General features: G+C 41.8%; 1 protein-coding gene across 1 annotated transcript in view; it reads right to left on the bottom strand.

The window, feature by feature from the left end:
• The window catches only part of ptprq (protein tyrosine phosphatase receptor type Q), a 59,142-nt gene that overhangs the window by 16,955 nt on the left and 29,719 nt on the right, over positions 1-12,468 (bottom strand). Inside the window, exons 32-53 of the mRNA XM_061722786.1 lie at positions 11,788-12,069; positions 11,421-11,702; positions 10,859-10,979; positions 10,653-10,759; positions 10,341-10,486; positions 9,293-9,464; positions 7,664-7,984; positions 7,294-7,572; positions 7,043-7,194; positions 6,628-6,769; positions 5,513-5,788; positions 5,007-5,375; positions 3,229-3,338; positions 2,890-3,076; positions 2,561-2,799; positions 2,351-2,420; positions 1,858-2,016; positions 1,555-1,642; positions 1,351-1,479; positions 1,176-1,249; positions 944-1,043; positions 666-794 (exon numbers count right to left, since the gene is read on the bottom strand). Of these exons, the coding sequence (XP_061578770.1) occupies positions 666-794; positions 944-1,043; positions 1,176-1,249; positions 1,351-1,479; positions 1,555-1,642; positions 1,858-2,016; positions 2,351-2,420; positions 2,561-2,799; positions 2,890-3,076; positions 3,229-3,338; positions 5,007-5,375; positions 5,513-5,788; positions 6,628-6,769; positions 7,043-7,194; positions 7,294-7,572; positions 7,664-7,984; positions 9,293-9,464; positions 10,341-10,486; positions 10,653-10,759; positions 10,859-10,979; positions 11,421-11,702; positions 11,788-12,069 (3,934 nt within the window). The remainder of the gene's footprint in view (positions 1-665; positions 795-943; positions 1,044-1,175; positions 1,250-1,350; positions 1,480-1,554; positions 1,643-1,857; positions 2,017-2,350; positions 2,421-2,560; positions 2,800-2,889; positions 3,077-3,228; positions 3,339-5,006; positions 5,376-5,512; positions 5,789-6,627; positions 6,770-7,042; positions 7,195-7,293; positions 7,573-7,663; positions 7,985-9,292; positions 9,465-10,340; positions 10,487-10,652; positions 10,760-10,858; positions 10,980-11,420; positions 11,703-11,787; positions 12,070-12,468) is intronic.

Genomic DNA, 12,468 nt, shown 5'->3' with positions numbered 1-12,468 from the left:
AAATGCTGTAAAAATGAAAGTTGGATGTTAATTGAGCTCAGTAATTTTTGCTATTTTTGAAATTGTAGAAAAGCAATCTTACCTATAGTTTTAAATGGGTGTGACATCTTTACATTTTTGTAAATCAGGAGAATTGCTTACCAGGTAATAGAAACTGACAGCTTGAATGTTTGGTGACTGTTGTGTTTTTTCTTTCTTTTTCTGTCATATCAACTGTCAATGAACTTGAGTTTGTTATATATATATATATATATATATATATATATATATATATATATATACTGTATATATATATACATATATTGTTATTATATAAGCAGCTTTTGCAAAAAGCTCAGGTGGCAATAGTTACTGGAGGTGTGCCAAAGAAGAAAAACGACTAAACGCTAGATGCTGGGAGGAGGAAGACATGATAACTTAAATGTTCTTCAAAGAACTACAGACAAATGCAAAGCTACAGTTAAATAAACTGTTGTTACTTGGTGCTGCTCCTCATATTGTTTTGCAAAAACTCTACAATCCTAGAAGTTGAATGTTGCAAAGAGATTTTTGCCTTGTTGACACAGATTTAAATTTTTCGTCTGGAGCATTTAAATCAAGTCTGAAGTTATGTACCGTTTCCCACTCTTCAAATGCCAAAAATATATGCACTATATTCGGCTTACCGATTGAGTTTCTCTTGTTTCAGTTCCATATCTGCCACAGCGATCAGCTGATCCAGCTTGCATTTAGTCTCAATGATCTCTGCCTCTCGGGGTGAATACGTTCCACCCTCCTTCTTACGCTGATGGATCCTGACAACAACAGTCAGTCAATCTACTGATTACTATCACTGAATGGAAATGAATGAAACATGAAAGTGTTATAAAGTTAGTGACGGTGAATTAGCACGACATTTCAGTGTTCATCCGCGTATGTGAATGGACTCCTTCCGATATCTTACTTGACTGAACCACAGATGATAATGATGAGTAACACAGCTAAGAAGAAGGACAGCAGAACACCCAGGATGATCTGTTCCTCTCTGGTCAATAGCCCGTCCGCTGCAGAGAGAGGGCGCAGGAGAGAGTGCATGAGAACATAATTAAACAAATCAGTAAATACATAAATATGCTGTGCAGCTTGCGTTATCCACTTCTTGATGCTGAGTCATGCAGGGTTCCCCGATGGCATACCTGCAGTTCTGACATGGTCAGAGTACTCAGAATCTGTACACTGGCCATTAATATTTGTGGCTCTGAACTTAAACCTGTTAAAAAGAAAAAAAAAAAGAGTATACTCTCAAAATTGAATAAAATAGTATAGTTTTGAAACTGTTGCATGACTCAGTAAACTGTCAGGCTCACTCACACGTAGACCATGTTCGGCTTCAAGGGCCCGTTGCAGAAGTGATCGGTGTTGTTCTCCTCCATACAGCCATCGTTCTCTCCAATCACGTAGGTCCCTGCTGTGGTGTGGTTGAGCCTGGCCGGTGATGGGCTGTCTCCACTCACACCTCTCCTGCCTCTGAAGTGTGCATTTATATGTGGTGCCTCATCCTTCCTTAAACATAGCGGGTTGGGGAACCCTGCGTCTGTCATGTAAGGGGCAGCGTGATGAAAAAACGCGCTCCTCCAGTCGGTCGTGTTCTCAATGTCCCTCACTGCAGCAGGAGGGAATTCGGATATGAGGGGGGTTTTCAGAAGAACTGACTCATACTTCTGTTGACATCAAACTAGTTGACTTTTTCTCAAATATTATCTTTAATGGGTTATGGCTGAACTGAAGTGGCGCTGAAAAAACATTTTGTCGAGGCTTAAAACACAAGAAAGACACATATGCAGGCATATCTGACTAAAACAGCGATCTCTGTCCTACCTCCTAACTCGGCCACGATGACCTGAATTTTTGCAATTGGTCCGTTGTCGTCACTATAGAAACAAGCAGGCATGCGTATGGTGATACTCCTATGGGTTACCATGGCAACCCCTCCATGGCCCAGCTCTGCCTGGGGTCTTTGGATTGGCTTGGATGGGGCTGGAAAACATTCACACAGAGGCATTCACACACACTCAGCGTCAGGTGACTGGACTGTGTGTGTGAAAATGTGGCTTCTGTCTTTCACACTTAAAGACTAAATGACAGTGAATTTGTCTTAAAAAAAGAGAAATTACCCCCCTTCATAGTTAACGTCTACCTAAAGGCAATAAAGTCTGTTGCATCATAACAGGTCCATATGCAGAACAGTTGTTGTTTGAACTTACACATTTCTGTTTCATACTTTTGCTACACTGCTGCCACAAGAGGAAAATAAGAAACACACTGTAGTCTAGCGCTGCAGAGAACAGATGAGAGACGGGAAGGGCTGCACCTTTGATCCCTGTAGTTATCTGCACGTGTGGACTGAGTGGGCTCCTGCCTGCCCCGTTCGTTGCTGAAATCTAGGACCAGACAAGGCAAGAAATCAGGGAAAACAGCAGAAAGAACATGAGTGAAGAAAGTAAGTAAAAGCAGTGGAGTTGAAGTGCTGCAAGGTATGAATGTTTCGCTATTACAGCTCCATGTGTGTGTGCTTCTTCACCTGCACACTGTAGGTGTGCCCTCCCTTAAGGCCTTCTATGACAGCGACCATCGTTTCGTTTTCTCCGTGGATGCCGTTCAGGCTGATGTTCTTGATCAGCTGATTTTTCTCGTACACATACACAAAGTAGGCAGTGATGTTTCCATTGGGCTCCTGTGGGGGACTGAAGCTAACCCTCAAGCTCTTTACTTCTTCCGGGATAACAGAGACGGTCACATTCTTGGGAGGGTCTTTAGGCTCTGGGGATGGAGAGGGAATGACATAAGGGCAGAGTCATGACTTAGTCACGTTTACAGTAATGGAATAGACAAAACACAATCTAAACTTACCCTCTTCCAGTGTTTGAAAATAAACAGGCCCAATAGCTTTCCCATTCCTGCCAGCATGCTCCAATGACCCAGTGTAGGCAATAATTGTCACAGTATAACGGGTGAACGCTGTCAAATTTGTCACGACGACGGTCGTCAGCTCTCCAGGGGCCCGGACCATTGAGATATTCACATCAGGACCATCCACCTGAGACAATGGGAGGGTTCACAGAAACCATTCATTTCATAGTGAATGCATTTCTACTACTTAAAAACCCTAACACATAATGCCACACTGCTCTGTTACTGTCTAGTGGTGGCATGCTTATATTTCTGACAACGGTGGCTCGGTGAAGTGACCTTGACAAGGTAGGAGGTGGGTCCTGAGAGAACAGCTGGAGCCTCCCACGCAATGCGAAGACCGGTGGAAGTGGGGGTCACCTTTAGGTCGCGGGGAGGAGCATCAGGGTCTGAGGTGAGGAGATGAGACAGGAAATCGTTGTACAGTAGGAATGGGTGATATTTTACCGTTCAAGATAAACCGTCAAAAAAATTCCCCACGATAAGAATTTGTCATCTCGTGGTAAAAACGATAAATTCCCGTTGATGACGTTTTTGTGTAAAGCCGGAAGGAAGGAAAGAAGGAAGGAAGGAATGATATGAGCCAGAAAGAAAGAAAGAAAGAAAGAAAGAAAGAAAGAAAGAAATGAGCCAAAAAGAAAGAAAGAAAGAAATGAGCCTGAAAGAAAGAAAGAAAGAAAGAAAGAAAGAAAGAAATGAGCCAAAAAGAAAGAAAGAAAGAAAGAAAGAAATGAGCCTGAAAGAAAGAAAGAAAGAAATGAGCCAAAAAGAAAGAAAGAATGAAATGAGCCAAAAAGAAAGAAAGAAAGAAATGAGCCAAAAAGAAAGAAAGAAAGAAATGAGCAAGAAAGAAAGAAAGAAAAAGAAATGAGCCAAAAAGAAAGAAAGAAATGAGCCAGAAAGAAAGAAAGAAAGAAAAAAGGAAAGAAAAAAAGGAAAGAAAGAAAGAAAGGCGGATCTGAAAGCGAGGAGCTTGAGTCATTCCAGTTTTGCAGTACAGGTGTAACTCATTTAATTGGTTTTTATCAATTAAATTGAATTGGTGTAGTTTAGTAGCATTTAATATTCTTTTAGAGCAGTGATTTGGGGGCTCCAAAGACTGAATGTGGTGATAGATTTATAGTTAAAAAGGTTGAATTGGTATTTTTTTTTATCGTCAATTTTATCATTATCGGGATAAATGCCAGAAATTATCGTGATAAATTTTTTTGTCCATACCGCCCATCCCTTTTTTTTTTTGTTTAGTTTTAGTTTATTGGTCCTTTTCAATTCCCAGTACAACAAATTCTCTCAACAAATTAATCACACAAAACTAAAAATAAAGTCTCATTTCTTCCTTTCATAAACTGAATTCAAACACCAAAAACCTCCATGTCTTCATTTATACCATTAGGGAAGGGGTGTTAGGCAGAAGAGATATTATCCTACTGCAGGATGTGACTGTATGAAGGTGTCAGCTATTAGAAACAATTTGGTATTAATTTGAAGGCTTTAAATGTTCAAATATGACATTTTCAATGGTAATAAGCTACATTTGACCAATATTACAGCATTATTTCATCTCTTGAAATAAACTGATGTAACCCTCTTTTGATGCTTGATGCATATTGATACTACTCTTTCCTTTTAGAAGATGTTTTCATGTGGTATCTTGTTTTGAGGTGTAATACCAATGATACTGAGCTGTTGAGAGTCAGCACCTGACTGACCGTTCAAATAGTTGTAATGTAGTCAGCAAGTGAGAACATTTCAGGAGACGAATGGACATGGACCAACATGATGACTTAATTCTTTTTTTTTTTTTAAATCTTACGTATTTGCTGTTAGTCTACAACTTGTGGATTTTTAAGCTAAAACAACAGCAGGGGTGATGCCGTTGGCCATCGAGATGTTCAAACAAACTCAATTTTCTAATAAATCGTCACACAAAGCTGTGTAATTAAACCAGGGGTTTTTGGAAATAATTGACTGACTCATTCCTCAAATATTACTCTAACTGACTGCCAACTCTCCTCTGGCAAGATAAAAAGGTCATGTCATCTTTGTTATGCCCCTACTTCCAGCCAGGGTCCGAGTGTAATTCCAGGGTGTATATTCCCCAGCTCCAGCGTTGGTCACAGCGGCGACTTTGAAGCGGTAGTATCTGTATTTCGCAAGGAATTGGAGAGTGACGCTGTTGTCTTTGGCACCATCCGAGGCATTCACAGACACTGTGAAATTGCTGTCTACACAGTCTGAGGCCGGATCGTCCTCCGGGGCCGGCTGAGCAAAGATTGGTGTGTTTGGTTCGCAAACAGTTGAAAGCAGCTGTGCAACAATGTGGTACTCTTTCAGCAGGCCAGGTATGGAGTGAGGTGGAGACCACCCAAGTGTCACGTTGCTAGGGGTGACCCGAGAGATGGTTAGAAAGCGAGGTGCCGCTGGAACTGTTGAGACAGTGAGGATTTAATCAAGCATTAGTTCACTATTAAATGAGTGAGCTCACAAGGAGCAGCTTCAGTGACATCATCATCTGTGTCTGCGCAAAATAATTAACACACTTCTAAAAAAAAATCTGGACTACCTGATTCAGAGAGAGTGGAAGCTGAGCAGTTTGCTCTGTTTCCTGCTCCTGCAGAGTTGACTGCAGCTACAACCAGTGTGTACTCCTGGTCTGGTGACAGTCCAGCCAATGTGAACTCTGGTGTGTGGGCCTGGTGCGTGAAGGCATATTCATCTGCCTCCACTACAATCTCATAAAGAAGAATCTGCCCATTAGGGTTGACGGGAGCATCCCAAGACAGCTGAATTGAATCCCAGCTCAGTCCTGAGCAAGACAAGTTCCCCACAGCATCAGACACTGCAGACAGAGAGATTGAAAGATGCTAACCCAGAACTCACTGAAAACCAAAGTTTTGCAACTTCTGCACGCAAGTTTGATACAGTATTAAAGATCCCTGATATCTATGTGTGTGTGTGTGTATGCATTTTCCTTGTTTTTTTAATAGTAACCATTACACTTCATATGTTTGTAATTTTCCTGCAGTTTTCCTAATAAAAGCTTTTTGTGCATATTTGCTAAGTTATTGTAAAAAAAAGAATAAGTTTTCTTTCCCACAGAAGACACTCTGCTCTTGAAAAGGCTTCATTTGCCATGCAGACTTTTCTTTTCTTTCACTTCCTTTCTTCACCATAAAACACAGCGCCCTGTCATTGTCCTGGCTTGATGTCTGCACAGTGGCAAGTCCAGCACAGACAAATAATGTGCATGTACATTATATTCTACCATTCTCGACCAACCAGCTGACCAGAAGATGGGAGGGGGGCCTTAAGATACGGCATCGAAATAAGATCTTTTCAGCCCGACGATGCTGCAAATTTATACTATGAGAAAGATCATCTACTTTTATCTTCACATTAATCCTACTTAAATAAATATAGTAAGCCCCAAAATAAAATTATGAAATTGTTATTTTATATTATAATATGGGCTTTTTATTTTTCTACATTTCATAATGTTCACTGTTTTTCCTGAATGTTAAGTAATTACTTAACATTCATTACTTGAGATGGCCTTATTTAATTATGAATTGAATTGAAAAACTCAGGTTTTAAGTATACGGCAGCTTTAAACCCTAAACAGTGAGCAGAAACATCCATGACTGTATGTCCTTTATGGGTGGACCCAGTGCACTTTACCTGACTCATTTGTCGTGAAGGTCACAGGGCTGCTGAATTGGTCGCCGTGGCCCACTCTGGTGAAACTGTACACACTGATCTCATAAGAGCTGTAAGGCCTGAAACCTGAAAGATACTCGGTCGCTGTCGAACCGGAGGAGTTCTGTATTTGTTCCAGCACACAGCCCCATAGAAAATAAAAGCAAGATTAAATCATCCAGTCTTGATCATGGGAGTGGGTATTATCTACGTATCAGAACACATGTGCTTGTACGTTTACGAGTAATGTTAGAGCAGAGTATTAAGTGAAGTGTGAAATTAACCACCGCTCATGTCTACTCTCGGTGTGTGTCTTCGTAGGGTGTGTGTAGGTGTGTGTAGGTGTGTGATCTGTTGTTATTGTGAAGAAGCTTTCAGTGTGTGAAATTAACGGTACCCGATGTGTGACGGTGTTTGTGGAGAGGTCTCGGATTCGGAATCCGTACTTTATCACCAATCCATTGGGCTCCAGGGGAGGCTCCCAGCTCAGCCATACAGAGACTGCTGTGTGGTTGAATATAGTCAGGTTACGGGGAGGGGACATAGGGCCTGCAAAATAAAATTAGGACGGTTGATAAAAGGGCAAAACGACATAAACTTAATGGAGATAGACAAACAAACCAATATGAAACCCATTATCAAGCTCACCACTTTCATCAGTGTGAAGCTGCAGCAGCAGCAGACTTGTACCTGCACCTTTACGGGTTGCAGCTATAATGGTGAGATTGTAAGCTGTGTATGGGAGGAGGTTGGTTAGGATGGCCGAGGTATTTGGGGTCTGCGTTGTGTTGGAGCCCCCTGGGCCAGATAGGGTCAGGGCGTACTCGGTTATCTCCCCATTTGCCTCCAGAGGGCGTTGCCAGACCACAGCGATAGAGGACGAGGACAGGTTTCTGGTGGACACCAGCAATGGAGGAGAGCTAGGAACTAAAGAAAGTCACACCCACACAAATTTAAGTCTGACAATACTTGCATACATTTCAAGCTTTTAAAGTGAACGGCGTGTAAATACACTCACTATCATCATCAGTTCTTAGGTACATCGTGCTGGTATGGTTATAGGCAGGGCCAGCACCAGTTGCTGGTGTAACTGTCAGTACATAAGGGAAATGCTTCCTGAGCCTGGTAAACAGGTAGACATTATCCTTTGTGGTCTTGTTGGTGGTCTTGTTGACAGCTGGGGTCCCTTGGCTGGTGATGTCTGAGAAGATACCGGCCTCCTGTAAGGTGAGCAGGTAGTAGGGACGACCATTTGGCTCCGTGGGAGGATCCCAGCTCACAATGATGGCTGTGGAGCTGAAGTTCTGAGCCGTCAGGTTTGAGACCGGGTCACTTGGCACTGAGGGAGGAAACGAGTAAAGAAATTGTTATCATCATTAACTACCTCCGTAAGAATGATTGAATTTGTAAGCCCTTCAGTATGGGTTTGTGATACTGAGAGGCATCAATCAACTATATACACTGACTGTTTAGGGAAATGAACAACGCACTTATTGTCATCATCAATATCCGTCATAGTCATGGTAACTGAACAAAATGAAAACTGACACATCATGAGGAGGAAATAATTGTATGAAGCGATATAAAATGACATTAACAGAACAGAAAAACAGCAAAAGTAAGGGAAGAAAACATCCACAGGACCACAAAAATCAACAGTTCAATGTGATATGCAAGGACTTTTAAGAGAAATCTTCACGGTGAAATCTGAGATTGTCAGGGTGGAAGATGAAGAAAAATACTCATCCTGTTCTTCTCAGCTCCTCTGGAAATATTGCCTGGTACAAAGAGTAGAAAAAAGCAGAGAGAGGGAAAAGGGGAGATGAAACTTCTGATAACCAGAAGTGGCTATAAGGGACCAGGTGTGTTTGTGCGGGGGGTCTGAACCCAGGGGAATGATCCCCTGCTGGGCTCGGCTGTGCGGGACTGACAAGGTGCCCTTGACGGTCCGGCGCTTGGCTGATAGCGGAGCGGCTAGAGCACAGGCAGAGATAAGGAGTCAGTATGAGCAACAAACATTCATAGACAGAATACTGTTAAGACCAAATGTATATGTACAAATATGGACTGAAGGTAATAAAGTCTGTGGTGGCTGTCTGCACCATTTTTCCCAAAATCACATAAAAACCTAGAGATCTGTTTGAACACATTTCCTCAGTAAGCGTAATGAGTAGCATAACTAAATATTATATGTAAATATGCAAATCTCAGCTGCCATGGGAACATTTTTATTGCATTAGAAAACTGAATGGCTCTTTCAGTTTGCTGCCCCCCGCCTTTGTGCAATAAAACTGTCAGTGGTCCTCTGTTCTCATTTTCTTTTCCTCAGACTTTTAGTTTTTTTTCTTTAATCACAAATTTTGTCTTATTTTGTCTGCAAAGCACACTCTCACAGGCAACAATTTATTCACACTGGATGGATTTTTCCCTTTTACAAAGAGGCTGAAGGCTACTTTTTCAATCGCAGTTTTTATGTAATTTTATTTGAAAGTGAGAGAAGATTTGAAAAAAAGTGTGCAGACCTGTCCTCCAAGGAGACTCTGAATCATTACATACACTAACGTGTGCTATTTAACTGTATGTATATGCATTTCATTAAACTGATTTATGTTGCTATATATACTTGATGCTTTTGGGTCTAACTGACCATCCTCTGGTAAGAGCAAGGTGAATGGCTCGGACTGGACCGCTCCGTCACCCTGTAAAGTGCTGGAAGCCATCCAAATAGTGTAGTTACTGCCTCCAGTCAGCGAAGGCAGAGTGTAGATGAAGGGCGAACTGGGAGAGACACGTGGAGGTAAGTCTGAAACAGGAACTCTCTGTGGAGAAACGGTGTGCGGGGTTATTTTTATGTACTGATACTGCCGTTCAAACAAACACAAAGTGTATGCTGCACTTATACATGAATGATAAATGAAGGAAAATTCAGGAATTTGGTTCATCACAAGCCACTAACATACATCTGGCTGCATGCTTCTTTCTCATATGTGACAGTGATGACAAAAAATCCAACAGAAAAGCTAGACGCCTGATCTCTCTATGTTGGAAGGATGTTAAGAGCCTTATGATTGGTCGCTGGCTGAAGGAGTTATCAACATGCCTTGTCCTTGAAAAACTGACGTACACGATGAAAAAGAAATCAGCCAAATTCCATGAGATCTGGAATCCCTTTCTTTCGTTCTTGGAGAACTGTGACCTTGGAGAATTTTTAGAAACTTGAAGGGGATATATTCATTTAAAAATATTGATGTAACCTCTGCATCATCTATCTGATATTTCAAACAAGTAATGTCGTTCCCTGTTTGTTTGTTTGTTTTTTCTTTGTTTTTGTGTTTTTTTTTAAATTTTTTTTTCTTTTTTCTTTTCCTGATTTCCCTTTGGGAGGGGGGACGGTGGGGTTTTTGCTTAATTTTATGCTTCATGTGCAACTGTTTATGTGCAATACTGTTTTGTTTTGATTTAAAAGAAAATCAATAAACACATGTGTATAAAAAAAATAAAATAAATCCAACAGAAACACTGGAGGTCAGAGAAACAAAATCATCACGTCAAAGATGCCAAAGGATTGTAAGAGCCAGGAGGAACAGCAGAGTCGACAAGTCGTTATTGTCCGGGTTGTTTCACGCTACACATAGTTGATCTGCCAATTCAAATAAAAACAACAAAAAAGAGGATTAATGTGCAAGTGCACTCACCTGTTTCATCACGGTGTTGTTAACAGTGTAATAAATAGTGTAATGAACAATAATCCCATTGGGTTCAGTTGGTGGCTGCCATGACAAAGTGACAGAGGAGGCAGTCACATTTACAAAAGTCACGTTCTGTGGCGGGTCTGATGGCTCTAAAGTTCAAATAGAAATATGATGCAGCAAGTCAGCAATCATCAAATGAATGATGAAACTTTACGAGGACAATAAGTGACGCCGCTTGTCGAAAATGGCATTACATTCAATCGGTACCTGCTTCTGTGGTCCTAAAGCTGATGTAAATCAGCACTCCTCCATCGCCCAGTCTGGTCCAGCTGGAAACAGAGGCATTGTATCGACTCTCTGAGTCCACATTAATAACCACCGACGTCTCCGTCACATTCTGCCAGAGCTCGGTTGTGTCGTTCCTAAAATAAAAAAAGAGAGAGCAACCAGGCATGCTGCATCATGACTTTCCTTTCTAACTTCTCCCTTTCAAACGCGCAAACGAGTATGTGAGAACTCACCAAACTCTGACAATGTAGTACAGTATATCAGAATTGGCTTGAAGTGGGGGTTGCCATGACAATTCCACCTCATAGTCTGACAGCTTCCTGGCATGGAGGAACTGAGGGGGGGCGTCTGGAGCTACGATGTGGGAGAAAGATTTTCCAGCAACATAGAGCAAAGAGGTTTCAGCCAGAACTACTGTATGTAAACTGAAAGGTTAGCCTCGGTAATATTTAGCACCGCACAAGTCAGGAACACTTATGGCCCAAAGGAAGTTGCAGAGAGAAGAAGAGTCTTTCCCCTAAAAAAGGAAAACCGGTTAGCTGTAATGACTCAAGACAACGTTGTTTGTTCCACTCAGTTCTGATAGAAGACACGTGCATCACGTGGGATCACAGTCCTATGATGTAACATCATTAGCATGAGCTGAAACAGAGAGATGCAACAGAGGAGAAAAGACTGGAGGAAAGTCAGATTCAATCAGATGCCCTTCGCACTTTTCAGTCGGCGTTAATGTAATTGCACAGTGACCTGGAACTGAAACCCCCTCCCTTCTTCCCCCAACCCCATCCCTCTCACCATCCTCAAGTGTGGTGATGTTGAGTGGCTCGCTGCTGTGGTTTCCCGACCCGGCCCGGGTGTGTGCTTGCACCACGATGCGGTATTGTGCGTACTTCCTCAGATCTGTGATGTGGATGGAGGTGGTTGATGAGCTGAGGTTCAGGGAGTGGGTTGAGTTCCAGAGCTCCAGGCTGTAGTGAGTAATGACCCCGTTAGGCAGAAGAGGTGGCCACCAGGTGACGTTCACCTCATCAGGACTGACGGACTCATACGTGAGGTCATATGGAGGACTGCCGGGCACTAAAAATAAAATATGAAAATCACATTGGTCCTAAAGCCTTTCATATGTGTGTCATTGTGAATGTGGGAACATATTTTGACCCACCATCTTCTCCAGAAAGCAGGTATAAAGTGTCTGATGTTTGGTTGCCATGGCCATAACGTGTGTATGCCCTCACAGACACGTTATAATATGAGAACGGCTTCAGGCTGATCAGAGTGCTTCTGTTAGAGGTGGTGTTTATCAGTGCCGAGTAGGTTTCGTTTTCATACAACACCTCATAGTGTTGGATCATCCCATTAGCTTTCTTTGGTGCAGACCAGGTCAGAGTGGCAGTGGAGGGGCTGGTGTCTACAACGGCGAGGTTCTCAGGGGGGGAGTCAGGTTCTGGGAGGGAGACGGACGGGAAAAATCCCAGGGAGGTTATCACGAGTGACAATTCAACACGTGAACGATGAATAAGTAAGTAAGTAAGTAAGTAAGTAAGTAAGTAAGTAAATTTTATTTATATAGCACCTCTCACAGAGAGAAACTCACAGGTGCTTTACATACAGATAAAAACAGTAAAAACATGTGGTAATTAAAAAGCTGCACAATGTGTCTCTAAGGAAAATAACAAACAGAAAAGAAAGAAAGAAAAGGACAAAAAGAAAAGAAACAAAAATCATAATACATCAATAAATGCCTGCTCAAAAAATAGCGTTTTTAATTTGTTTTTAAAAATGTCCACAGATGTTGCATCTCTCAGGGCTTGGAATAACACAAATGCTTAGTCTTTAGCATTCT

The sequence above is a fragment of the Cololabis saira genome, chromosome 5 (genome assembly GCF_033807715.1).
Source record: "Cololabis saira isolate AMF1-May2022 chromosome 5, fColSai1.1, whole genome shotgun sequence".
NCBI lineage: Eukaryota > Metazoa > Chordata > Actinopteri > Beloniformes > Belonidae > Cololabis > Cololabis saira.
This window is presented reverse-complemented; position numbering and strand designations above follow the sequence as displayed.